The 26,846-nt window shown below is 49.2% G+C and overlaps 7 protein-coding genes across 7 annotated transcripts; 3 read left to right on the top strand and 4 right to left on the bottom strand.

Annotated features, from left to right (window-relative positions):
* Nucleotides 1-9,294: 9,294 nt before the first annotated feature.
* On the top strand, nucleotides 9,295-10,329 carry BDV14DRAFT_193983 (uncharacterized protein; the record flags this gene model as incomplete). The annotated part of the gene is made up of 3 exons (XM_073771864.1): nucleotides 9,295-9,528; nucleotides 9,578-10,092; nucleotides 10,149-10,329. The coding sequence occupies 3 exons, from the start codon at nucleotides 9,295-9,297 to the stop codon at nucleotides 10,327-10,329; spliced, it is 930 nt and encodes a 309-aa protein (XP_073622169.1).
* An 854-nt stretch (nucleotides 10,330-11,183) lies between these two features.
* BDV14DRAFT_207058 (uncharacterized protein) lies at nucleotides 11,184-12,549 on the bottom strand (the record flags this gene model as incomplete). The annotated part of the gene is made up of 4 exons (XM_073775068.1): nucleotides 11,184-11,788; nucleotides 11,836-12,013; nucleotides 12,062-12,278; nucleotides 12,329-12,549. The coding sequence occupies 4 exons, from the start codon at nucleotides 12,547-12,549 to the stop codon at nucleotides 11,277-11,279; spliced, it is 1,128 nt and encodes a 375-aa protein (XP_073622168.1). The 3' UTR covers nucleotides 11,184-11,276.
* Nucleotides 12,550-13,575: 1,026 nt separating this feature from the next.
* BDV14DRAFT_193981 (tyrosinase family protein) lies at nucleotides 13,576-14,812 on the top strand (the record flags this gene model as incomplete). Its single annotated transcript, XM_073771863.1, has 4 exons — nucleotides 13,576-13,694; nucleotides 13,756-13,909; nucleotides 13,988-14,073; nucleotides 14,137-14,812. The coding sequence occupies 4 exons, from the start codon at nucleotides 13,576-13,578 to the stop codon at nucleotides 14,810-14,812; spliced, it is 1,035 nt and encodes a 344-aa protein (XP_073622167.1).
* Nucleotides 14,813-16,953: 2,141 nt separating this feature from the next.
* BDV14DRAFT_16425 (putative MFS transporter) lies at nucleotides 16,954-19,435 on the top strand. Its single transcript, XM_073767154.1, has 11 exons — nucleotides 16,954-17,250; nucleotides 17,303-17,458; nucleotides 17,513-17,687; nucleotides 17,749-17,842; nucleotides 17,900-17,985; nucleotides 18,032-18,159; nucleotides 18,212-18,341; nucleotides 18,405-18,501; nucleotides 18,577-18,846; nucleotides 18,939-19,023; nucleotides 19,095-19,435. The coding sequence occupies exons 1-11, from the start codon at nucleotides 17,126-17,128 to the stop codon at nucleotides 19,210-19,212; spliced, it is 1,464 nt and encodes a 487-aa protein (XP_073622166.1). The 5' UTR covers nucleotides 16,954-17,125; the 3' UTR covers nucleotides 19,213-19,435.
* A 97-nt stretch (nucleotides 19,436-19,532) lies between these two features.
* BDV14DRAFT_16417 (putative MFS transporter) lies at nucleotides 19,533-21,380 on the bottom strand. The gene is made up of 3 exons (XM_073767141.1): nucleotides 20,883-21,380; nucleotides 20,323-20,829; nucleotides 19,533-20,268 (listed from the first exon to the last, which is right to left on the bottom strand). Exons 1-3 carry the CDS (start codon nucleotides 21,266-21,268, stop codon nucleotides 19,701-19,703), a joined length of 1,461 nt encoding a protein of 486 aa, XP_073622165.1. The 5' UTR covers nucleotides 21,269-21,380; the 3' UTR covers nucleotides 19,533-19,700.
* Nucleotides 21,381-21,659: 279 nt separating this feature from the next.
* BDV14DRAFT_16376 (3-oxoacid CoA-transferase) lies at nucleotides 21,660-23,872 on the bottom strand. Its single transcript, XM_073767093.1, has 9 exons — nucleotides 23,466-23,872; nucleotides 23,132-23,416; nucleotides 22,894-23,080; nucleotides 22,549-22,847; nucleotides 22,420-22,499; nucleotides 22,338-22,369; nucleotides 22,170-22,287; nucleotides 21,899-22,120; nucleotides 21,660-21,840 (listed from the first exon to the last, which is right to left on the bottom strand). The coding sequence occupies exons 1-9, from the start codon at nucleotides 23,749-23,751 to the stop codon at nucleotides 21,706-21,708; spliced, it is 1,644 nt and encodes a 547-aa protein (XP_073622164.1). The 5' UTR covers nucleotides 23,752-23,872; the 3' UTR covers nucleotides 21,660-21,705.
* BDV14DRAFT_207048 (uncharacterized protein) lies at nucleotides 23,873-26,524 on the bottom strand (the record flags this gene model as incomplete). Its single annotated transcript, XM_073775067.1, has 7 exons — nucleotides 23,873-24,676; nucleotides 24,731-24,804; nucleotides 24,856-24,932; nucleotides 24,988-25,126; nucleotides 25,178-25,702; nucleotides 25,754-26,272; nucleotides 26,331-26,524. 7 exons carry the CDS (start codon nucleotides 26,522-26,524, stop codon nucleotides 23,994-23,996), a joined length of 2,211 nt encoding a protein of 736 aa, XP_073622163.1. The 3' UTR covers nucleotides 23,873-23,993.
* Between the last annotated feature and the right edge of the window lie 322 nt (nucleotides 26,525-26,846).

The following is a 26,846-nucleotide window of genomic DNA, read 5'->3' as shown; positions in this document are numbered from 1 at the left end:
AAATCGCCGGCAGAGGAACAATGAGGATCCCACTCAGCAGTGGGAAAGTGGCCCGAATTCGAAATGCATTGTACGTGCCTAAGATTAGGCAGACTCTCTTATCAACACAAGCTCTCCAGGATCAGGGTATCTGGAATGAGCATGTGAGGAAGAAGTATCGATTCTTCAAGAGACGAGGAGATATCCTAGCAAGAGGATACAATATTGGTCGTACGAGCTACCTAGGATGGGTAGGGACCAAGAATGCATTGGCCAGAGGGCTCCGGAAACGCCAGGGAGAAGAATCTGCAAGGCTTGTGAAGCAGATTGACTGGGAATTGATCCATTGATGTTTAGGCCATCCAGCTAAGGCCAGATTCAAGCAGATGACAAGGAAACTGGGACTCTCACCTAGTGAAGAGGTGATTAAGGAATTAAAGACCTGTGAGACGTGTATCCAGGCAAAAAGCGTGAAGAGATAGAACCACGCGGAAGTACCAAGGGTGGCAAGACCCTTAAAAAGAGTTTATATGGACTTTTGGGGTCCATACAGCAAAGTAAAGACTCTAGAGAGGTACTACCTCTTTTTAATAGATAACTGCACAAGGCTTTTATAGATCTATCTAACAAAGGACCAGGAGGCTGCCATAGTAAAGGCCAAGCTAGAACTATGGCTAGCCATGGCTAAACGCGAGAAAGGGGTTAAGCTGCTTATTATTTAAACTAATAATGCAAGGGAATTCAAGGTATTGGAACCATGGGCTTTCAAGAAAGGCATTTAGCTTGAATTTACCAAACCAGATACACCCTAGCAGAATGGCATGGCAGAAAGGTTAAACCAACATCTCCTAGAGATGACCCGAGCGATCCTTATTAATGCAGATGTTCTGAAAGAATATTGGCCGTACGCAATTAGAATGGCCAATTACCTTTAAAATCGAGCAGTCAGGGTGCGAGGCACCAAGAAGACCCCCTTTAAACTATGGTTTGGACATCCCCCTAATATATTAAAGTTTCAAGTCCTATTTTCAAGAGTTTGGTTCCACAAGAGAACAGGTAACAAGCTAGAATTACAAGCTGTTAAAGGAGTATTTATTAAATATAATTTAAGCTAAAACCACTACTTGGTCATGGCCAAGCAAGACTAGAAGATGCATTAAGTTATAAATCCAATATTCCTGGAGAACAAGCAAGGTTTTATTAGCAAGGAACCAGGGATGCAAGATTTAAAGGGAGAACCTGTATTTTAAAGGATCTTTAAAGTTCCTGTAGTAAGCTTAGGAACTAGGGGAGGTATTATAGTTCCAGGAACTAATAATACAAGTAATAGAGGTAGCAGTACTAGTACTGCAAGTGCTGGAAGCGCGGAAGGCGCTGGAGGCACCACTAATGGCGAGAATAATGTTAAAGGTTAAACTAAAGTCAAGAATGGTAATATAGGAGGAAGCAGTTAGAATTCTGGTCCAACTAATTAAAATATAAAGGTGGTTATCCCGACATATGGTTAAACAAGCCAAGAAACACCTTAATTTAATTAACCCACTTGACCAAGCCTATTACTATTACCACAGCCAATCCCAAATAAACCCTTTAAGACAAGTAGACCTAGCTAAATTTAAAAGCTAACACAAGCAGCAATTAAATCCAAGCAAATGGAGGTTATCTATGGGCAAAAGCCACAAGCCTAGAAATATAAAGAAGAGAGGGAGGTATTAAGAGATCCTTCTCTGTGGTTAGCCACTAAATAGTAGTGAATTAATAAAGTGGCCAACCTAGCTATAGCACTAGAACTATACCTTAAAGATTATAATGCCTTCAAGGCTAATATAGAAGTTAATGGGCGAATCCCTATCCCAAAGACTTACCAAGAGGCAATTAACAATCCTATGTATGGAGCCAAATAGAGAGAAGCAGTCAAGCTAGAACTAAGCAACTTGATTTAATTTAGAACCTGGAGATACGTCCAATGACTAAAAGACCAAGCGGTGGTATTAACCAAATGGGTCTTTAATATTAAATATGGAGCAGACGGACAAATTAACTAGTTTAAAGCCAGACTAGTTGCTAGAGGCTTCTCCCAACGCGAAGGATTAGACTTTAAAGATATCTTTGCCCCTGTTATTTAATTAAAAAGCCTTTAAATCCTATTTGCTTTAGCGGCAACCCATGGTCTTAAAGCCCACCTACTTAACACGACAAATGCCTATATTAGATCAAAGATCAACAAGCAGATCTTCATGGAGATCCCTGAAGGAGTCAATCCTAAATCTTATAATTTAAATAATGTGTGCAAGATCCTACAATCCTTGTACGGACTTTAACAATCTGCCTATCTCTAGAACTAGAAGGTTAAGAAGTTTGTGACATTAATTGGATTTAAATAGAGCACTGCAGACCCTGGAGTCTTTATTAATAACCACGGAGTTATTATAGCTCTTTATATGGATAATATCTTGATCTTTGGCAAAGATATTAAGGACATTAAATCTACTAAAGATTAATTAAAGAGCTTCCACCCAATAAAAGACCTAGGACTGGCATAGAAGATATTAGGAATATAGGTTACCCAGAACAAGGACTTTATCCAACTTAATTAGGAGTTTTATGCATGATCTATTTTAAAGGAGTTTAAAATAACTAAATTAATACCTTAAGATACCCTATTAAACCCAAGCATTAATCTAGATAATAAATTATCTAGGAAGCTATCTCGGGACTTGCACAGCAAGTTTAGGAAGATAATTAAATGGCTAACATACTTAGCTGGCAGAACTAGACTAGATATTTAGTTCCCTGTTAACCAACTAAGTCAACACCTGGCAGATTCTTAAAATATTTATCTTAGAGCTTTAAAGCACCTCCTTTACTATGTTAAAGGCACTATTACCCTTGGAATAACCTATAGTGCAAAGGGGAGTAATGGGAACCTAGTAGGATACTTAGATTTGTCATATAGGAATGCCATGAAGCACCAATTAACAAGCGCTTATATTTTCATGATAGCCAATGGACTAGTTAGCTGGTGTAGCAGAAAGCAACCAATTACTACTATGTCTACTACCAAAGCAGAGTATATTACAGCAGCAGAGGCGGCCAAGCAAGCCATCTGGATCAGACACTTCCTAGCAGCTATTTAAAAGCACCCTAAGGAGCCAATGGAACTAGGGATTGAATTGACGCAATTAGGAATTGACAACCAAGGCGCCATAGCACTAGCATCTAATCCAGTGAACCACCTACGCAGCAAGCACATCCGTGTACGATATCATGCTATCCGAGACTTCATCGAACATGGAGATATCAAGCCGATCTACGTTCCTACCGCAGAGATGATCGCAGATAGCCTGACTAAGGCAGTCAAGCTAGACGGCTTGAAGCAAGCTCTTGAAATACTGCAGCTGGAGTTAAATTAAGGTTCTATGATACAATATCAAGATCCGCAGATTAATAAGATAAGGCGTTCAACACCCCTACATTTGTTTTTGTGCTTTTCTGTTTTGGAAGCTTGTATAGCTTCATTTCATTTATTTCGGGATATTAAACAAAGGGGAGTGATACGAATCTATAAGGTCATGTGATCACTAGCGGCGTGGCCGCTAGCTACTCCAACCCCCTGAGGATTCGACCCCTTAATAGCTAGAAAAGACATCGTCAACAAGAGTCTATCGAAGCAATAGAATTGAGCCCTATCGTTAAAGGCATCCGCTCCTTAGTAGGCTACGTGCGTGTAGTCGATACAGACGTCATTCTGCCCCCCTTTCCTTCCCCTGGGCCTGTACGATTCGTTACAATATATGATGGTAGCATTCATCAGACCCAGATGCCCGAAATGACCAGGGGTCAGTGGATAACAGGCAGCGGACGTGGACCGAAAGCGCCTACCACATGGCAACCCGGGTATAGATGGTAACTACCCAAGACAACGTCAGAAAAAGCCACTAGCTACGGCACGTAAAAAAGATGGATCGACATCATCGACACTGCTGTGCCACATGATTGGCGGGAGCATTCTTGCATAGAGGCGCAGGATACCCGACGCCGCAGCACGAACACGTAGTTCGAGTCGAGAGCTGTTGAGCCCTGTGACAGATTACCGGGGGAGCAGGCTATGGTCCCATTGGTCTTTGTATTACCTGACTATAAAGCCGGATGCAAGTTCAGGGTGCGATGTTACTGGCTGCTTTAGTTGCAGGCAAAATTGGGCAGCGATGGGCGATTTGGGCAGGTGGAGTAGCGGTACATATACAGAGTGCAGATTGAATGAACTGCTGATGAATAATAATAGGAAGCAAGACGGTAGGACAGAGCATGACAGAGAGGCTGTGGCTTGACTTACCGCCGCTTTGGGTCATGGTCCTTCCTTCCATCGATTGTCCAGCCTGACCTCGCTTCCTTCCACCACAACCCACTGCACCCGACCCCCCTTCTCTCCTTCAGTCCCACGCCCATACCCACTTTGCTGTCCCGCCATAGCCGATCGCTTCTAGTGTCTTCCCTACTCCCGCGACCCGCACCATCGATGACACGCCGAGTGATCGTCACAAGCCCCCACTGCATCGCAAACAAGTCCCAGCAATCGGCACAGGCGGCGTTGGCAAGCTGATGATCCGAAGCTCCAGTGCTTGCTTCAACGTGCATCACCTGAGCAGCTATAGGTCTCTCGGGAATATGATAGTACTATGGTAGATGAGGTTTCGCAGTCATTAACCGCCTTGAGCGCTGATCCAAGATATGATCACCGCAACGTCCATGTCAGATTTTCCAGCCGGAAAAAGCAATATCGAACTGACAGCAGCGACTCCATCGCTGACCCACGACAGACTATCCCTGTTTTTCCTCGTCATCTCGGCCTTGCCCTGATCGTGAATTGCCAACTCGGCCCTCTGATTCGGCCTTGCGTTCCGATCCGACGCATTATGTCGGTATTTGCAACGGTGCAGGACTACTTTGGACCTCTCACCAAGCATACCCCAATAGGGATATTGCTATCGAGGCTGCCTTGTCTTTTACTGCATCTCGCGCACATCTGACCGCCACTTGTCCTCTATCAAAAGCTTTCAGGAGACCGGGGCTCTTAATGCTCGGTCTCTAGTCAAACAGCAGAACATTATCTGTACTCTAACCATATTTTTTATATTGGACCCAGGATGATGCATCCAAAAAAAATTGGTTTCTTGGCGAAGTGTCTAGCCTACAGATTCTCCCAAATAGGCCCATTTTACGCGCCGGCCGTCACTAACTCTTAGTTATCGCCCCTACCGTGCTGTTCCATTTAAGACTGTGACTTGATTCGCTGCAGCTTCCTATTACCTTTCTCTTAATCGGTCATAAATCAGGAGTTCGCCTGTGACACCAGCTGAGCTTGTGGCACCAGTCAAGAAGGCAGGAGCTTTCGGCTCTCAGTCACTTTGGAAACAGCCTCATCACCTTGGTCGGACGGCCCAGTCTGAATCATGATTTATCGATAATGTGGGACTCTGTGCAACCAATGTCGTGCTGTCCAGCCGCTTCAACAAAGTAGCATGGCAAGGCTTCCTGGTACTTTCCTCACCGGAAGTCGCGTCCCGGTTGTACAGAGACTCGACATATAAACCCTTCCACTTCTTTGAAAGTCCCTTGTTTAGCTTTTAAAATGTAACCTGAGTGGAATTTCCTGAAGACTTTCTCGTCATCGACCAAACGGTGACCGACAACGCAGGGGTAGGCGTCGAATTTCCTTCCTTCGGTGCCGCGGTCTCGCGGTCCCCCCCCCCCCTCCACTCACCAGGCAAGATACCCCCTCGGTCTAGGCTCAAGTCATCAATTCAGAGCTACTATAATAGGAAGAATCATTCAAATACATGATGAGGCTGGGATGGGTCCGCTTTATGTGACGCCGCACCAGTATCAAGTGGACACGGAGAAAGTCCCCTGGTCGAGTTTCCTTGTTCTGATATTTGATCAGGTACGTACTTTCGGAGACTTCAGTCCGTTTTCCGAAAGTCAATCTCGCATGATTTCACACCCGACCAATGTTGAGGCAAACAAAGTAGATGTGGGTTCATGGTCCGTATACATCCATGTCCTTGAACAATACCATATACCTCCACGCCTATAGCGAGTTTCCAACAGGAGATATGTCAGTCGATGATTAATCCTTCAGTCTGCATGCTCTGTGGTCTTTAATCATGCAATGGACAAAGAATTGGGCATTGCACGGCTGGCTCCGCGCGAATACGCGTGTCTCCTGCAGCGCGGAAGATCGTCCGCAGGAGCAGGCCGATCAACATATGCAAAAGAGACCTCTACATGAAGAATATGGTTGCTATTTGAAAGATGTATTTCTCTGCCAACCAAGCTTTGCAACTTGATCTGCAGTTACCGCGGTAGTCGGGCCGGGGCCAGGGGGGTAGACGCTACTCACGGGTCCTTGAGTTTATCAGACAAAGAAACAAACACGGCCTGGCCAAGGTCATGTCGAATTTGCATCATGCAAGGCTGTACTACAGCAGAATGCAGGACGATCTCTCTTACTCGTCAATGACGATAGTACTCGTGGCTGGGAAGACTCTCATCGAAGTCTTGGACGTGGCCGATCCCGCGGAAAGCAAATGAGCTCTATTCTGTGTGACAACTCAGCTGATTATAAAATGCAGGTTGCTATAATGAGGATATCGATTGGACAAACAATACAGTTTTCCCTGCCACTCCACGTACTTTGTTATAAAATCTGAATCGCCAATACCGCCGGCTATCACAAAAGCTGATAATGCGCTGTCAAGTGCATAAAGCCTAGCTCATGTGATGCGCTTTTCAGGGATTGCAGCTCAGAAGACTCAGTTTTCTCGTTTGTTTGACGAGAAGTCTCATCATGTCCGTGGACTGTCCGGCCGTTGAACTCCAGGGTCGTTGATCGAGGATGGGACCCCGTCTCTCGCGATGTCAATGCAGCATATCTGCCTCTCGACCTATCTATGTTGACAAATGTATCATCGACTGGAAAGTGGATTACTCCAATTACCAATGCAATCTGCAAGAGTTTCATGCGTTTTGACGATCATATAGCCTACGTCACCAGGTTCTGACCTGTTCTTCGCTACTTCCGCTCAGCCCTACGCTCGCTTCACACCAAGGATACGCGTTATTTTTCATGCCGTCGAAGGACTTTTGAGGAATGTCGCATTGCTTCTGCATCAACCTTGTTTCCTCCTGCGCCCGGGTCCAATAAGGCCCTTATCTCTACAGCAAGCACTGCTGACATGCTTGACGATGAATCTATGAGCCCGTAGTGCCTATACTACTACGGCATGTTCACGCAAACAGCACTAGCACCCTGGCGTGAAATGATGCTTCCAGCCATAGCCTCACAGAGGAAGCTCAACTCTATTAACAAGATTATCCCGACCTCGATGGCTCCTTGAGACCCTAAAGCCAGGCATCAACAGAGCGGGTATGGAAGGCGTGCTTCGTCACCAGCATCTTACCAGTCGTTCCAGATTAAGTGACTTACCTCGCGCAATAAGTGATGAAAGTTATCGTGAACGAGACCGTGTCTACGTACCTTGATATCAAAGAAAGCCTGATGTGTGTCGAGTTCTACGCTGCCATGTTAACTCTTGGCCCCTTCAGCATCACATCAAAAATCGACACTGGTCTTCGTGTTCATTTTGCCTTCAGAATGCGCAAACACCGGAAGTGAGCTGGAGAAATGCGGCGCAGATAATCCAACGTCAGACAGATAGTGCATACACAAGAAAAAGCAGCCGCCGAGACTGCCTCATCGTCTCGCGTCGTATTGCGTATTGCCAAAGCCAAGACACTGCTCCCGATGCTGCAAGATGCGAGCTAGTCCAGAGTCTAGACTCGGTGCAATCAATGTCGACGCCGCGCAAGCCACCATTCAGTGCCAAAAGCCTAACCCATGCGATCGTGCAGCCTTCAAGCGCCACTTTAGCTGCAAGAGACGGTGAGGCCGAGGGCTTTATCACCGCCGCATGGCTCTTTTCTCTACTGCCACCACCACGGAAGCTCCACCGCTATGCATGGGATAGTGCACCAAAAGATGCGGTCTCTCCTCAATTGAGAACGTATCAGCGAGACAATCTATGAGCTTTTCAACTCCGCGGGATTTGGAAACGCCGCCACTTGGGGACATGTGGCAGCTGCCTGGAAGGTAGCAAGTCAACCCCTTTGATGATTCAGTCTGAACTCTGGAGACCGTCTTCGAAGTGAGCAATATCATCTCTCTTCAAAGAACTCTTGATCCTCTCGCCGTCGCAGCCACAAGTATGATATGCTGTCTTGGATGGTCGGAGCAGCACCGCAGAATGGGTCCATGCAAGTCTCCATCGCGATCCGCGTGGAGCAGGACTGTCAGTTGGGTCCTGAGCGCTGCAATGAGATTTCCGATCGGGAGCAGATCGCCCTTGCGCGTTGTTAATCGAGTCATCCCTATGCCTCAGAGTCCGGGGGTTCCCAGGATAGAACCTCCACTGACAGAAAGCAGACGTTGGCAAAACTTCGGTTCAACCTGAATTCTTAAAGCCCAAACGCCGAGGCCGGCGCTTCTGATCCCTGTCGAGACTGTGGGGACGGGCATCCTTCGTTCATCCGGGTAAAGGCAACAAAATTTACGGAAACTGATTATGGACGCAGCTTACTCTCTCTGCTCTCCGGAACTTAGCCCGCTCGTCCGTGATATTAAGTGTCTCGGTCAATGACCGAGCTCAAGCTGATGTTCGGAAGAATCCGGGGTAAGTACACACAGAGTACGCATGCGGCGCGGACTTTTAAGTTAATTGAAACCATGGGTCGCTTTTTGGGTGTTACGTAGCTGGCTTTGGCCCGGGAACCTTCTTTCAGCTGCAACTATCCAAGCTAGAGATCACTAGGGCTTCTCTAGTTGTTGGGCGGCGCGTGGTTCATTTCCCCGAACCATTGTAGACCACGCACTGGGCATTGTGAGGCTTCGAACAGACTAGGTCAAACAAGAGCATTGACGACGAGTTCTATTGTGGCAGATGATTCGTCTGGACCTGGAATTACTCCGCCGGGGAATGTGCGGGGGGAAAGGATCAGCACGAGACTACTGAAGTCGTGGTTTCACCTCCGCAGGGGTCGTCTTCCCCAGTTCCACCTGTCTCCATTCCTGTCGCTGTCACTGTCCTCCTTCTCTCATCCTACATCTCCAGCGACTTCAACCCATGAGGACGACCATACCCAGCCCCTGCGATGATAGGGGATGGGGAGTCTTACCGGGAAGCTTGAGTCAAGTCAGACAACAATCCTGCGACGAAAATGGACCTCGATCGCCGCGAGGATAGCTCCCAGCCACAAATGGCAACCTATTTTGAGCTGAGCTGGTCTATCCTCAGCAGTATCGGGCTATTTGTTACCTTGGTCGGCGTCTGGGCTTTATTCATTAGTCGCCCGAGTCCATTAACATATATTCCCATCGTGGTGTCCGTTTCATGCGCGATCGCCAATGGATGCTGCTATTACGGATTCTACACAGATCATGCTATCCCAAACAGAGCCGCTGCAAGTGCCTTTGCTGACTTTTTCTGGCTGGTACACTCTACGACCAAGGTCATCGCTGTAACAAGCTAACAGCTATCAGATCCAAGAGGCAGGCCTCTCCTTCTTCAGCTACCAAATTCTAGTCCACACCCTCCGCGACATCTCCCGCATCATCTTCCTCGCCGTCTTCTGGTTCTTCATCATCGCCATCTCTGCCATCCGCATGACCATCCTCGTCTACCGCGTCCTCGACATCGCCAGCGGCCAAAATGTCATAAAGTCATTACAGGCTGCAGGGCCCTACCAGCATCAAATCGGCTACCTGCACGTCGGGTACTTTACGTCCATAGCGCTGGTCGAAACGTGGAGTTCGTTCTTCCTTATTCGGCTCTTGCACAATGCGTACCGCGTTAGTCCAAAAATTTCATCGACAAAGTATGTTTTTCGGTTTCTGTTACGGACGACGGAGATAAGAGTTGCGAGTCTTTGCTTTATTGGGATTACGAGGGCCGTGACGTATTCGTCGCAGGTTACGTCGCAGTCTGCGACGACCGTCGCGGGGCAGTTGGATCGGTTTGCTTATACTATGGAGTGTCTTTTTCCGTTGGTTATGCTGTACGTCTCCCTTAACCCATTAAACTTATGCCAGAGATCTTGCTGATGTGTTCTAGGATCGATACATTAGCATCTAAAAAAATGAACCAAGACACGCAACTCGAGTCCTTATCGACATTTGACCCGGATACATCTTCGCCTGTGCGGTATAGGAATATTCAGACTTGGACGGAGCCGTTGCCGCCTATACCGAGGCATCAGCGGTGGTTGAGTAATTTGAGGGGGTATGCGCCTTGACTCTTGTATGGTTTGGGTTGGTTGGGATTTACTTGGGATTGGGATTGGGATCTGTGCTATATGTAATATTTCGATATTGTGATGATGGATATGATACCCTGGGTAAAAGTTGGTTTTGGATTCATTGTTGGAAATGGACTGAATCTATGGTTTTCCTGACTTAATTGACTGTCTTTGTGGAATGCGAGATAGGGGTTGCCTACGGGGATAGGAATCCGTACGTGGTCGGGCACCTAATCGATATCTTGTCGACAAGAAGCATTCAGTTTGGTGCTAGAATGAGACCCTACTGTGGAAGCTTCAAGCTAGGCTTTACCAGTACTCACTATGTCAATCTAGACTGTCCAGCAATATAGTTAGGAGCTTCCATATAAATGGCATTCTCAAAGGATAGCACATCCTTGGACAAGTACCCTCCCCAAGGAAAAGCAACGCCACTCTACTAGGATAAAACATTCAGGAGTCGATATTGCACAAAGGTACTGGTACAGTTCTATCTCCGTCGCAGTGTAGGTGACCCCACCATGGACTCCACCACTCCGTTCATCGACCAGTCTTCTTCTCTCGTCTCGCTCCATTTCCAGCACCGTCAAGTCCATGAGATCCTGGTCATGGTGATCGGTGGGGTTTGCGTAGATCTTGATCTAGCAGTGTCTCCTTTTACTTCGAGTGTACACTATTTCACAATGATTCCTCGCTCAAGTACCTACCTTATTGCTTGCTGTCCATTACTTGAATTGATAAAATCAAAGAATACATATTGAGCTAAGTTCTATTCTATGAGAGGTTTCACTATCTAATTACATTTAAACGGTTACCTTTCTAGTCATCACTCATATACAATCCAGTCCAACGATGAAGTCGCAACGCCTGCCTTTCCTTTTCTTCCCAGTCCCAACCAAACACCAATAAACAAATATATCCCGCCGAATCTGCACTCCAACCTATTATCGCTTCCTATCCTCCGTCTTCATTTCTATCACGACCGTCTTCATGATATTCGGGTGGTGGTTGAGGATGTGCTCTTGACTACTTCCGTCATCGTCAACCGCCGCTTCAGCTCTTGAACTCGATCTCGCATGCAATCCGGCATTAGGAGCATGCGCTTCGTCATCCCGAGATGTCAACTCGATTGCCCCGTGGGTATTACTATGCGTCATCATCGTCCGTCGGTAATTTGATTCACTATGTCCATATGTACCGTATCCGCCATACGGTGTAGCCGAGGGTCTTTGTCTGCCGTACGAGGATCCCTTGAAGAAACGGTTGAAAAGCGGTCGGAGGGAGGGTGCGGAAGCGGAGATGATCGCGACGTTTACTTCGATTTGTGTCCAGAGGAGGATCTGGATTGCGTCGTATGAGACGTCTTCGGTGACGGTGTATTTGTATAGGGCGTTTAGACGGGCGATGGATGCGGCGGATGCGAACGTTCCTGTTAGGAAGATTGCGATTAAGGCATCTTTATCTGTTAGTGTTTTCTTTCAGAGGAGGCCCAAGAATGCATACATTTTCTTCGTCGGTGGAGATTTAGCTTCATTAACTGCGGCAGAGGCATGACCAGGATAATCAAGTCCGTGAAGATGGTTATGGCAGCTGTTGAGAAGTACGTCGCCGGAAGATTGTTGCAGCCTGTGGGAAATGAGGGATCCCATGCTCGCCACGGTTTACTGTGGCATTCGAACGCCTAGGACGGTCAGCAACCTCCATACCAAGAGCAACTTAAAGTACGCACATTGACAAATATGCAGATGACGGTGTACAATCCGACAAATATTCCCACTGCAATGACCTGGAACCTAAAGTTCCTCACTTCGAAGATCCGATAGTATTGCGCCAGGATGCTGAACTTGACCAGCCCGACTGTGATCGGATACACGAGCTGGTAAGCATACCAGTGCTTGAGGGTGGGAACCAGGACGACTTCTAAGTCTAAGTATTTCAGATGTTGACTGAAAGGTTAGCAAACGCAGTTTCAAGATATCGATGGAACACAACGTACCCTGTTCCTATCGCAATATGAAACCCGTTCATGATACTCATCCCAATTGTCACGACCGTGGCCGCTACAATTAGAATATCATCGACGCCGGTCTTATGCACCCGGAAGACCCGACAATACAGCCGCAGTGAGACTATGACGACAGAAAGAAACAACAGCAGACTCATCACAATGAGGAACATCGGCTGCAGCGAGCCATGATCAGCCGAGATGTACGCCATAATTCGACTCGAGCAGGAGGCGACGAGGCGACCGCATGAGAGCAGCGAGCTCTATTAAGAGGGGCAAAGACAGCAATGCTTCAAGGGCTTTCCGAAGGTTGTCCCGGGTCCCGCTACGTTAATAAAAGAAAGGAGAGGATCGAATATCTGACATTGTCGCGGAGTGGCCATTGGGTCTCACAATTTATGCACCATTAAGAAACTCAAATCCTGGAACCAGGGTCACATTTCCAGTATGATCAACAATACAGTGCATAGGCTGAAGACTGGGCAGAAGCCCAGCCAGACCCTCGTATGCATCAAAGCCGATTTCCCCACTGGGCAAAGTGTCAGACAGGAACGACCGAGTGCAATCTCCGTTCGAATCTGGAAGGAATCTACCTGCGGCCGCCATCTGGGTTGGCTCGCAATCGCAATTGGAGGCCAGGATGCTGTTCATCGCCTTGGCAATCCATGGACCATTTACCCGGTGCTGTTCATCTCCACGCTGGTACGTACTGCTTATTCCTTAGCCCAGGGAGGCAAGGGGCCAAAGTGACGCAAATGCGTGCTTTCACGTTGTGTCTGGTAGCGGTCTAGCATTTACCAGATAAACCCGATCCTAGCGATCCTGATCAAAGTTTAACGGGGCATCGGAGAGACCGACTGAGACGATGGAACCAGATATTGAGTTGTTTGGAGAAAATGGCCTTCGGAATCCCCCCTGCAGACGGGCACTTTACTGGTGGAGCTCTGAAGAGAGCCTTGCGCCCCCAGAGACAAGCAGACACAGGGATCCTCGTCCCGCGTTCCACCAAGACTTGCGCCGTCGCAGGCGCTAATGTAGACTAAATGACTCGAGAAAGTCTCAGGCCATGGTCTATTGCCCACCGTGGCATCGAAGCCGTGGTTAGGGTTTCTAGGTTGTTGCCGGACAAGTCGGAGTCCAGAGGGCTCCAACCATCGGCTTAAAAGACCTTGCATTCGCCCATGTCAGTAGATTCTCTCAGCCGTGGCTCCTCATTGTGTTTCAGACAAAATTTCAGCATGCGTCTTGCCAAGCTTCTCTCCTCGTTGGCGCTCCTGCACCTTGCTTCTGCTGCTGCTGTGCACAAGTCTCGGGCTTCCAACTCGACCTGCACAAGTCCCCCTGTGCGGAAGGAATGGTAATCAATCCTCAAGCGACTCTTCCATAGCGCTACGGGCGATCACTCACATCTTTTCCAGGAGACAATTGAGCGCTGCTGAAAAGGCCGAGTACCTCGATGCCGTCCGGTGCTTGACGATCCTCGAAGCCAAGTCTGGTTTGGAGGGCGCTGAGAACCGTTTTGATGATTTTCAGGCAGTTCACTCGAATCAGACCCCAAGTATCCACTGGGTGGTAAGACCTCCCTACGTATCCATGGCCGTCCTATCCTTGTCGATCCCTCCGCTGATCATCGTTCCCTTCCACCTCCAGGGCCACTTCGCGCTATGGCACAGATACTTCGTCGCTAGTTATGAGAAATCACTGCGTCAGGAGTGTGGATACAGTGGTGCCCAGCCGTGAGTTCCCCAGCTGATGCAGATCACAACGTGGCAGACTTACCCTTACTAAACAACTACTAGATACTGGGACTGGTCGCAGGATGCATCGACGAATCTGACGTCGGCAGCCATCTTCGAGACCGAGATCTTCGACCCAGAGACCGGCTTCGGCGGCAACGGCGCATATGTCGAGATCACCGACCCAGCTGATAACCCCTTCAACCTCACCGGCCGCACAGGCGGTGACTGCGTGCAGACGGGCCCCTTTACGGCCGACAAGTTCCAGCTTCACCATGCTGGCGGTGGATGCTTGAAGCGCGACTTCATCCCCTGGATTATGAACAGTTTCGCGGCGCAGAGCCTGGTCGATCATGTTCAGGCTCAGCCGGATTATACCTCTTTTGCCCGCGCGCTGGAAAATATCCCTGCGTTTACGGAGCCGAATATTCATGGTAGCGGGCACTTTGGTGCTGGTGGTGTCTTAGGCACACTTGGAAACCAGTATGAGAGTCCTGGTGATCCCTTGTTCTACCTTCACCATGGAAATCTGGATCGGATTCTCTGGGAGTGGCAGGCGAAGGACCTTCCTACGCGGTTGCACCAGGTTGGTGGTCCAATTGAGCCGATGGACTACAGTGGGAAGAACGTTACTCTGGACTTTCAAGTGAATATTGGTGCTCTTGCTGGCAATGCTACGCTCGAGCAGCTGCTTAATATCAAGGGTAACGTTCTCTGCTATGCATATGAGACTGCTTGAGGGTGATGTACATTCGTTCCTCAACTTTCTTTTCCAGATCCGTGATCTTTTAGATCTTATGGCCTCTCTACCCGGGATACATGGCGATCTGTGCATTTGCATATAGACCTGTGGCTTGAAGAGGCGATCTTATATCATGTATGTATATGTACGACACTCGCTGTCACTAATGGATATACTTCTCCTTCTCCTTCATATATGCATGTACATATATCATTGAGCTTTGAACATATGACTCCAATTACCGACATTTCAGTCCTGAGTCCTTCTCTCCAATTCTCTGAGCGTACGGTCCTCCCCGACGCCTTGTGGATTCAGTGGATATCACTTCGTCTCAGATATAGTATACAAAACCCACCCACCCCACCACCTCAATATCGACTCATGAGCCCAGGATCCAGGACTCTCAGGGCAAGGGTCCTTGGCGGTCCTTTTCTTATATCCAAGAGTCCCACTTGGTACTTGTCAGATTTGCCCGGCCGAGGTAACTCCTACCCGGCTCGGATTAGCAGCCGTCAGCCCGGCACTGGCTTGATTTGCAATTTTGCATTAATCTGTGGCCCGGAATCCCGGTGGTCTGGATTGTGATCGTATGATCTGCTTGGTTTAATCCATACTGGCATACTTCCCAATCCCAAGTCCGTAGCCGTAGGTGCCTTGGTGGGTCGGATTGCAGGATTTTCTTCATTTCGATGTTGTTCTGGAATCTTGAAGGAAATGACTGTAACTCTATGTTCCGGAATCTGGTGTATGTTCCGGAATCTGGTGCATACGTAGTACCGTATACATATGTATGCAACCTCTTTCCTTAGGGAGGCTTGTGAAGCTTCTGCAGTCAAGGCTTGATGGCGTTTTCTTGTTTTGTCTTGGATTGCTTGGCTTGCTTGGTGTTTCGGGCAGCTGGGCGGCACTTTTCTGTAACGACATTTTACCAAGTTGGCAGCGCCTATGTCTTCAGTATGTGTTTTATTATTTATATGGGAGGATACTTACTGCTGATGCCCGATACTATGGGGATACCTAATCTGCAGAATCTTGAAACCTGCTATGGTGCTGTATCGCCTCTGGCCAGAAGAATACAGACAATAAGTACTACTAATAGCTGCTTGATCAAGTGTCCGTCAGTTTAGGGCTTCTGAGTTCTCTATAAGTTTGTGCTGTCCTTGTCAGGTGATCTGGTTGTTGGTTGTGTTGTTGACATCCACCACCACCACATCATTCCTGTTCAAGCTTCTGCAAACAATCGCAACGGTTTCCAGTAGCGAACTCTAATGCGAAAAGCTCGCCATTCATGCTCTAGCTATCATCGGATATCACTCTTTCCGCTGCCAAATGTCACATACAGCGTAGGTGTGTACCTTTTTTTCGCAGAGTGAAGGTCGTGACTCACTGACTCAACACTGACAACAGGGAAACAGACCCTAGGTCCCTTTCGACTTTTTCTAGAGCCATACCCCCTCAATCACAGTTTGTTTACGCCTTTCCGCGGAGAAGGTCGAGTGTTATACCTCGGAAAGAGGTCTGTTCTAACTCGCAGCGCACGAGCGTCAGCCGCACGCCACAGCCGGACCCTGAATTATACCTTGCTAGACTTTGAGAATCATTTCTTTTTCTCGATCAGACTCGGCACCCGGTCGCTTTCGGCTTGAATGGCTCGACTGTGCAGGCGATACCTCAATTCTTGACACTCGGTTGTCGCACAAGTGCTGGGATCGATTTCCCAGAATGCGGGGTTATTTGCCCAGTGACATTGACCAAGCACCGGGATTCTTGAGCATTCAACCCCAGCCTATGCTTGCTCAGGACTCGAAAGTGAGTGTTTGCTGCCGATCGGTGTGGTGGGCGATAAGGCGACGCACGCCAAGGCTGTCATCTGTTGGCCAAGATGCCATGTTGAATGTTGGGACAACCCTTGGAGAGCTTTGGGAAGGGGAAAGGAGAATCGGGCCCAGAAGAAGGTCCGGCTGACTGATTGAGGGCCAACAATTGGGTGTGGTTCCCCAGACTCGCAGGCAAGTGGAGAGGATTGGCCAGCTTGGCTTTTGGGGCAAGCAATCTGGGGCGAGGCTTGGCTGGCTGATGCTTTGCGGGGGGGTACTACTGGGTTACAGTGATCGGCAACAGAATTATTCCCGATTGTCCATGCAGGCGTGAGGAATCGGTGTCACGTCAGTCTTTTCCTCCAGAGCTTCCCCTCTTTCCTACGCCCTTTTATACCCCCTTTACCCCGGGTCCCGGGTTGTTGATCGTTGATGTTGTCCCTGGCCCCTTGATAAGTCCCTTCCCAACCACTGCACAACTTTCCCAACAACCATGGATCCTGAGAAGCCTGGCGCTGAGGTCGCCGACGACGTCAAGAACCACTCTTTCAGTGTAGCCGGTGACCCTGAAGCAGAGCAGAAATTGACCCGGAAGGTTTTGTGGAAGTTAGATACCAGGTACGCTTTTATCTTCCGCGATTTCCACCCCTTATCTTGCTTACATTTTTAGAATCCTTCCCGTCCTCGCAATCCTCTTCCTCTGCTCATTCCTCGACCGCACCAACGTCGGCAATGCGAAAATCCTCGGTCTCGAAGACGATCTCAACATCACGAATCACCAGTATGATATTGGTTTGACGATTTTCTATCTCTTCTACATCATTAGGTTCGTTATAACTCGAGATCCCCTTGGCTCTGTCACTGACTTGTTATTTGCTAGTGAGGTACCCAGCAACCTAATCATCAAGAAAGCCTCGCCAAAGATATGGCTCCCCGCACTCACGGCCGTCTGGGGCATAATCACCATGTGCCTCGGGTTCGTGCGCAACTTTGGTAGTTTTGCCGCTGTTCGAGCGCTGCTGGGTATTGCGGAGGGTGGTCTGCTTCCTGGAATGGTACGTTCGTTTTTTCTGTGTAACGATTCTTGTGGGGTGCGCTGACTTGTGCTCCTGATAGGTGCTTTATCTGTCGTCATTCTACCGAAGAGGTGATCTTGCGCTGCGGATTGGGTTGTTTTATACTGCTGCTTCGTTGTCGGGGGCTTTTGGAGGTATGTCACTGCAATTTACTGAAAATACGAACTGATCTGATGAGTTTTATCGTACAGGTCTTCTTGCGCGCGGTCTGGCAGAGATCGGCCCAAGAGGTAATCTCGAAGGATGGCGCTGGATCATGATCATCGAGGGTCTTCTAGTAAGTGACAACTATAATCACTCCGACCGCCCACTGACCGCGACAGACCTTTGTATGCGGATGCTCCGCCTACTTCGCCCTCCCAAACAGCATCGAGACCGCGCCGTTCCTGTCCGAAGACGAACGCATCTGGGCCCGAGAGCGTATTAGGCTCGAGAATCCGCATATTCAAGGGTATGCCCACATACATTTACATACACTTGGAGCGCTATACTAACAATATCAGAGCTCTCCCCGCCGAAGAAGAGAGTCTAGCTTGGTCTGAAGTACGACGGGGTCTGTTGGAGCCACAGATGTGGTTCTCTGCCACGGCATATTTTGCCATTCTTTCGGGGTTGTACTCGTTTGGGTTATTCGTATGTTTTCCAGCTCCATCTCTCCTCTCTTCTAGGTGCAATGACTGATTGGCGACTATCTAGCTACCAACAATCATCGAAGAAAGCGGCTTCGCATCAGACGCAAACCAAACGCAGCTGTGGACGGTCATTCCCTACGCCGTCGCAGCCGTCTTGACAGGTCTGTTTGCCCTTCCCTTCCCATTCTTCCTCCCCAAACAACGCAACACACTGACATTGATTCTGTAATGCAAAGTATTCGTCTCCTTCCTCTCCGACCGTGTCAAACTCCGCGGCGTAATCATGCTCTTCTCTCTCCCCGTCGCCATAGCAGGCTACGCCGCAATCGGCAACATTTCCTCCCCCGAGACAAAGTACGGCATGACCTTCCTCATGGCGACGGGGATGTACGCTTCTGTCCCTTGCATACTGGTTTGGAACTCGAATAATTCCGCGGGGCATTATAAGAGGGCTACGACGTCGGGGATGCAGCTTGCTATTGCGAATGCGGGTGGTTTTGTTGCGAGTACGTACAATCCTATTTACTCCCTTTGGTATTCGGAAGGTAATAGTTGAGGTGGTTTGGTTTGGTTTGGCTGACTTGTGGGTGCGATGCAGCGTTTATATACCCCAACAAAGACAAACCGCAGTTTCACCGTGGTCATACGGTAGTCATGAGTTTGTTGGTGTTTGCTTGGTTTATGTATGCCTTCCTTTCTCCCTACCCACTCTCCCTGCCCTTCGGGTCTGTTCAGTACTAATGGATATTTGCAGGATCCTCCTGAACGTCCTCTATTGCGCCAAAATCAACCGCGACAAGCGTAATGGCAAGTACGATAAGTATCAGGGTTATAACGATGACCGGGATCCGAAGTTTATAATGGTTCTTTGACTGGTGGCGAGAAGCTTTCATAATACTGGGAAATGGTGTGAATTGGTATATGGATTGGATATGGTATATTTTGGACGGGATCCGGTTTGAGCTGGTTCTTGCATGCACCCTTTGCTGCCTCGGGGGGTACTTTGAATACTTCAGCTACTATGCTTGATTTTCTAGGCTCGACCATGATTCAGGACTGGATCAGTTGCTTAGATCTATATGAGGAATGACTGACACTGAATGATGATAACGGATGTCTATCATGTTTCTGTAATGTAATGTGATAAGTAGAGGACTGGCTTAGTCTTTGCATATATGGTTATTTGTGAGTACTCCGTTGATGAAGTTATATTCTACGGTATACTACCATTTTCACCCTCCCACCTTTTCCAACTTCCCAGACCCAATATAGAAAAATTCAACTGTTATATACACGCTCATGTCGCAAGCACAACAACCACACCACCATCCAGTCCGAATCCCAAACCGCGCAGGCAAACTCAACGCCTCTCACCATCCCTCTCTGCATCCCTTTCCTCATCACCCTCCTGCTCCCTCCCCAAATCCCTCTTCGAGTCCTTGTCTCCCCTAAGTCCCAAAAAGCTGCCCAAAATGCCCAAATCATAAACGACCTTCAACGAACCAGCAAGACAAAAGCTCAGTCCAAAGAATCCCTTCTCAGCCAAAACACCCGTTACCAGTGGTCCGAGAGATTGCGCGGAGGTCTTGACGACGTTAATGCTCCCCATTATAGCCGTGCGCTTGTCGCTTGGTAGAACGGCAGCTAGGAATGCGCTGCGTGGCGCGACGTCCATGTTTTGCGTGCAGGATCGGAGAATCAAGAGTGTTAATGAGAAAGCTAGTGACTTCGGTAGTGGAAGTAAAGCGAGGCAGAGTGCTGAGGGGAGGTGTGTGAAGACCATTGTTTTGACATTGCCGATTCGTTTTGCCAGGCTGGATGCTAGGAGCATTGATATCGCGGCGATGATGGATGTTGTGAAGAAGATGGAGCCGAGTTGGCCTTCTGGGAGGGAGAATTTGCGCGTGAAGAAGTATGTCATCCAGGATCTTTGGAGTTGTTAGTATTTTGGGACTTTAGGGGGTTGTTTGGGGAACGCATACAAAGATGCAAGACCCGATGCGAACGAGTCCAGACCAAAGAGGATAAATAATCTGATGACCAGAGCGACGACATCCCTATCGCCCATAAACGAGAGGATATATTTGCGCGCTGGTTCTGGCTTCGGCTGCGAGGCGTCCTCTGTCTGTTCAGGAGCTCTATCTCCTAAGAGAGGCTGAGTTTCGCCAGCACTACCATTTCCACTCTGCTGCTTCTTTTTCCCCTTCTTCTCAGCCTCAACCTTCTCACTCATAAGCACCGACAAAACAAACTTCACGCCGCCAATCCCCGCATACACGAAAAACACCATCCGGCAAGACGGGATGAATTCCCACCCGCGTTGAGTCTGAAGTAGGTTCACCATCCACCCGCATGTCATAACGCCGAGTGCGGTTCCCGCTGTGCCGCCGAGGTTGTAGTACAGCAGGATATCCCGGAGTGCTTCTGGGGATGAGAGGTGTGCCAGGCTAGACTCCTCGACGGCCTTGAAGGGGCCGATTTCGTTGCCGCTGATCTTCATTAGTATCATCTCAATCATGGAGAGAGAATATGGGGAAAGGACCTAGGACTAATAACCCCAAACACCGCAGCTGCAAGAAGAACCCAGTAGTTTCCCGTCATGGCAAAGACAATACCGCTTCCAATCATAAGGACACTTCCCAGCGCGAGAACAGCCCTTCGTCCAAGCCCATCCGCAAACAATGTGAGCAGGAAGCTAATTGCGACATCCCCGACCAGGGTCAATGTCATGAAGAGACCGATCCTAGCATCTGAGATCCCCAGCGTAGAGAGGTACGACGCTAGAATCAAAGTTGAACCTCCATAAGCAAACAAACGGACAAAGCGCTGCGCTATCAGAAGTTTCGCATCAAGGGGAGACGTCCATAGTGAGGTAAGGCCTATCTCCTCCAAGGTCCTGGCGAGCAGACTGGGAGATTCGCCGGTCATGGTGACTGGAGGAGCAGTTATCTGCTGGAGAAGAATAGAGGGCTAAGCTATATAGTACAATTTCCTAAAGAACCAGCGCTGAGTCTGGCCTATACAGCATGCAGCATCAGAGGTGAAGTTGAAAAAGTTGAAGCATGGCGAGCGAAGACAGCATGATGAGCCAATTATAATGCCAAGACTCAGACTCCGAGCCGGACATCTGTCGTAGAGGTTGTAAACACCGACTTTGTATTCTGTTTGGTTATCTATACACATCTTACACTGCCAGATGTGTAATCTATACTACTTTTACGCTGGTAGTACACAGGCTGAAACGCCAAGGCTCGGGAATAGACCCAGTCCGAAGTTTACTCGGATATAAAAGTATACCCACGTGGGGCGTTAGAACATATCATAACATAATACATTTCTATAACAGGGTATATGAAAAATAAAATCTACTCCATAGTCTCCAGCTTCTCAGCAACATGGAAGGGCGCATCCGTCTTCTCGCGAATCTCATCAACCTCAACTCCAGGCGCAAGTTCGGTCAGAGTAAGCTCGCCCTTCTGGCGATCGACCTGGAAGACGCACTGCAGTGTTTCCGTTAGTCAACTGGGTCCCTCAACTGGAGGATAAGGATCGACATACCAACTCCGTAATAATCGTGCTAACACAATTTGCACCCGTCAATGGCAGCGCGCACTCCGCGACAATCTTCGACGAGCCGTCCTTGGCCGTGTGGCTCGTAGCAACAACGATCTTGGTCTGGTCGGGGTTGGAAATCAAGTCCATAGCACCGCCCATGCCCTTGAAGACTTTGCCAGGGATCATGTAGTTTGCTAGGTCGCCGTTGGCGCTGACTTGGAGGGCCTATTTAAATGTAAGTTATGAGTATCAGACGCGAGGGTAGGTGACTGACTCCAAGGATCGAGACATCGACGTGACCGCCGCGGATCATGCCGAAGGACTCGGTGCTGTCGAATGTTGCGGCGCCGGGCATCAGGGTGACGGTTTCTTTGCCGGCGTTGATAATGTCACTATGATTGTCAGAGAGGTTTCCTAGGAGTGTAGTGGACATGGTACATACGGATCGACCTCGTCTTCCGTGGGGTATGGTCCCTGGAACGATTAGCCTGATTTTGTTTTTCATGAGGCGAGGTATGCCTTACCATTCCAAGGATACCGTTTTCCGACTGGATCCAGACCTTGACATCCTCAGGCAGCATTGATGGTGCGAGAGTAGGGATTCCTGAACGGTCAGTATAACCTATATGAATAATCCGACTTGAAGAACATACCAACACCAAGGTTCACGTAGTAGCCCTGCTTGAGCTCCTTAGCGGCTCGCTTAGCAATGCGGTTTCTCTGGACAATGGCCCGCGAATCAGTCGAGGCGGCGCCATCCTCCTTCGGCTCTCGGAGCTTCTTGATCTCGATGTGCTTCTCGGCGGTCGCAGGGACAATTCTGTCAACAAAGATACCGGCCAGGTCAACGTCGTTAGGGTCGATCGAGCCAATCGGGACGATGTTCTCGGCCTCGACAATAGTGAGGGTCGCGGCCTTTGCCATGATAGGACCGAATGCTTTGGTGGTGTAGCTGCAACTGTCAGCACCCCTCCATCAGACTAGTAGCACGGACCTACCGGAAAACACAGTTTCCAGCCTCATCCGCCTTCCATGCTCGAAGGATGGCGACGTCTCCAGTAAGGGCAGTCTCCATCAAGTATTTCCTGTGGTTGAACACTCTTGTCTCCCGCTTCTTGCCATGCTCTAGCACGTTACCGGACTCGTCGAGACGAACGGGGATCTTGCCGTCTTGGAGGAAGGTGTCTTTACAAATAGGAATCAGCAGACGGCATTATCTTGTCGGGGGCCACTTACGAGCTCCAGTAGCAGTGTAAAACGCAGGTATACCAGCACCTCCCGCACGCAGACGCTCAGCCAATGTTCCTTGGGGACATAGCTCGATGGCAATGTTTCCCGTGAGGTACTTTTTCTCCAGCGCTTTGTTGTTTCCGAGGTATGATAGAATGAGTCGGCTGACTTGACCCGAGTGTGTCAGGGTCGAAAGGCCGCCTTTTCCAGGCGCGCCGGCGTTGTTCGATACTGCAGTTAACGAGTGAATGCCGTCTGGTCCTCGGCGACCAATAGCTGAGATAAGTGTGTCTACCAAGGTCAGTCAAAGCACTCGAGCCCTATATAAGATTTGGATTACCTGCAACCCCGCAAAGACCGAACCCAGAACTGAGGATGGTTGACCCGCTCTGCAAGTCAGCCACTGCGGCATCTGCATCTTTGAACAACTTTGAAGCTGCCCGGTCAATTGTGGGCGCACGAGTTGGCTGCTCAATGGCCGTAGAGTATCTGGCGCGAGCTGTTGTCGGACCTGGTCGGCCCCATGTTCTCTGGTATGCCTGGTATGAGCGGAAGCATAGCTGGGCGCGAGCAATGATCGTCGCCTTCCGCGACAGTATTAGTGCTGATACTCTGAGCGTCGCCATTATGTTTGTGAATTAGAACTGTGAGAGCAATTCTTGAGAAAAGAGAAACAAGAATGCTGGAGATATTTGAGAGGCATTTCCCCGATGACGTTTCGCTATTTAGGAGGGACACCCTCGGGAGTCGGAGCTACTTCTGGACGCCGAGTGTGGGGACCTCCCGACTTCTCCGACTCGGCCGCATCAGCTCTTGCGGTTGAATTCGGCGCTTAGATCTAGTATCATCCAGCTGTGGAACTTCAGCTTCAATAATTGAATTCTAGGTTGGCCATATCGAACCAGTCCCAACTCATGTCGTCGAACGGAACATCCGGCATACTCGCTCCAAAGGCAGTGCCCGCTCGATTGACTGCATCAATGATTTGATCGTCTGACATGGCAGAGAATTGTATAGGTTCCGACCAAAACATGGGAGGCGCAAATCCTTCTTGGGACGTGGTCGGAATGGTGCTAAAGTCGTCCAATGTTGTTGAAGGCAGCGTCTCCGCTTGAAGAAGCCTGGGGGCCTGCGGCTCTGGGCCAACCGGTGTACGTCTAACAAGCTCTCGCAGGAATCGTCCGTACAGAACAGAGGCTCCGTTCCTATGGCTGGTGGCAGTGCCAATCCGCTCGAGGACCCCGGCGGCTTCCTCGATCAAGTTGCGGACACTCGGAGCGAGACTGGAGTTCTTGTCAGTTGGCATTGCGCTGAGGCTCAGTGCAGAGCACGCCGCAAAGGAGATCATGATGACTGTGTTGTTCGGCATCGATTTCAACCTTGCTTCTCCTTGAATGGCGGCCCGCATCACATTCAATGCCGAAGAGAGCCCAGCCGCGCGAAAGAATCGTTTAACTTCGATCGGGGCTGTAGGGTGGTTAATCACGCCTCCGTATGTTGAAAGCTTGGTATGGGTGACTAGAATCTGCACGTATGGTGGGAGAGTGCGGGCTATCAATGTTAGCATCTAGCTGAAGACGTATCTTGGTTAAATTGAAGTCTCACATTGGCTTTCGCCAATTTCTGGTGCCCACGTTTGGTACCACTCGGTGTAGAAGCTCTCAATCATAGTCTCGATTCTGTCACAAGGTTAGCTTAGAAGTCATGGCGGTGTTGTGGAGGAGACTTACGAGTGAGAGGCACCAGATCCGGTACTGCTCCCCTGATAGCTATCACAGTTTAGTTTGACCCTTTTGAACAGCTCATCCTAGTTCATTGCATGTTAGTATTGAGGTGAGCAAGTTATTTATCGAACGTCTCACCAGGTTTCTCCTGAGTACAGCCATCGAGTTCATAGCACCATCGCGAGAGTCCGCAAGATCTGATACATGCCATCGGTCGCAGTACTCGACCAAGGCAGTTGCCGGCACGGTGTAGCTCCGCCCGCGAGCAAGACATACACTGCCTAACGTTAGCCGCATTGTGGCAAAAAGCACACGTTTTAGTACTTACCCCCGTTCCAGAACAAACAGCGCTATCCATGTCCTCTCTCGCCTCCGTAGTAGTCTCCTACCACGGTCCGAAGCTGGGTCAATGTCATAATACCCGTCTATCTGTAACGCTTTCCTCGCGTCGATGCAATCAGCTTTGGCGAGTCTCCGTGGAAGGTTACTATCGAAGCTTGTTGACGGCACGACGATCTTGTTCAGAGACAAATCCAATGCCACCGTCAAAGCCATGGCGATGTAGGAGCACGCATCGTCGTCACCCAAGCAGTCTCCTGGTGCCATCCAGGGAACATTGACCATGAATGCCAGAACGATCTCAACTGATCTCAGGCGCTCTTGCATGACTTTGTGAGCTAGGAACTTGCTGTGTCTGGACAATCTTTTCGACAGTGCAGCCGCAGATGGCAGAAACAAGGTAGTGGCAGTCATTATAGAAGTGAAGAGGAGAGCCGACTGTGAGCGAACAAACTCCACAGTATGTATAGTCGGATCAAGGCCCCATCGCGTATGTGCAAGGTTTTGGTAGAAACTAGATATTATAAGCTATACAATAACGCGTTTGGGATACTACAGAACTTACAAAGTAAAGAGATTTTCAGCTTCAGGGGACGTAACAAGTCCAATCTCAATAGGATCAAGATCCGGACCAACATCGCGAGTGGCCCTCACGGGCACAAAGAACGATTTGGCAGCAGAAGCATTCGAATCCTCCCTCGGTGATGGCCCCGTCGCGGGCTGCGGCGTGGCCAACGAAGGCCACGTTACCGTGTCGCGAACATCATTTGGAGATAGCTGCAGATCAGATGCGCGCGCAAGCAACTGCAAAGGATTCTCTGCGTCGTCGAGCGCTAGACTCTCGCCGGAGTTAGAGTCGCGGGGAAAGTGCAGGGATTCATGATGATCAGGGTCTTGGTCCTGGTCCTGGTCCTCGGAGAAGTCCTCGCTCTCGTTCTGAGGCTGTGTCTTCTGCGTCTTGCTGAGGAGGTCTTGGAGGTCTGAAATCACTTTCTGGGCGGCCTCTGATGCTGTTTGGTCTGTTTTCGGCCGCTTAATGGCCTGTTCGATTTGGTGGAGGGCCTTTTCTAGACCCTTGCGTTTGCTGCGTTCCTGATCAGTCCATGGTCTGACGTTTGATACTGTGGGGTTACGGAGCTCACTTCTTGACTCCCTTCTGTCTTCCGACGTGATGGTTTGGAACGACGCACTCGAGATCGGCGTTTCTGCATTTGTCGCAGGCGGACTCTCCTTGGCTGCGGTCACATCTTATCTTGCTTTTTCGACAGTTTAAACATGCAGCTTGCCGGCTATGCGATACACGTCGTCGACTGGGAGTTGGTGTCTGGACTTCCATCTTCCTTGCCGGCCCCGCTGCAGGGTCCCGTCTGCGGCTATGGCTTGTCAAATGCCTGAACCTGAGCCATGTACTTCGAGATCAAGCGAAGCGGAGTTCGCTAAGATATAGAACAGGTCAATGGTGAGGGTTCTGCAGGATGCGGAGACGCTAAGGCAAGTTCTTTGACATGCGCATCCTTCGAAGGTTGGAAGGTTGGAAGGTTGTACTTCGGACCGAAGCGCAACCAGTTGCGTGCTGACTTGCCCAACGTCGATGAGTCTGTCTTTGATGAGGATGCACAACTGACCCACCGCCTGCAAATGTGGCTTTTCGATTAACC

Source organism: Aspergillus stella-maris (assembly GCF_047715825.1).
Source record: "Aspergillus stella-maris strain CBS 113639 unplaced genomic scaffold BDV14scaffold_110, whole genome shotgun sequence".
Taxonomy (NCBI): Eukaryota; Fungi; Ascomycota; class Eurotiomycetes; order Eurotiales; family Aspergillaceae; genus Aspergillus; species Aspergillus stella-maris.
This window is presented reverse-complemented; position numbering and strand designations above follow the sequence as displayed.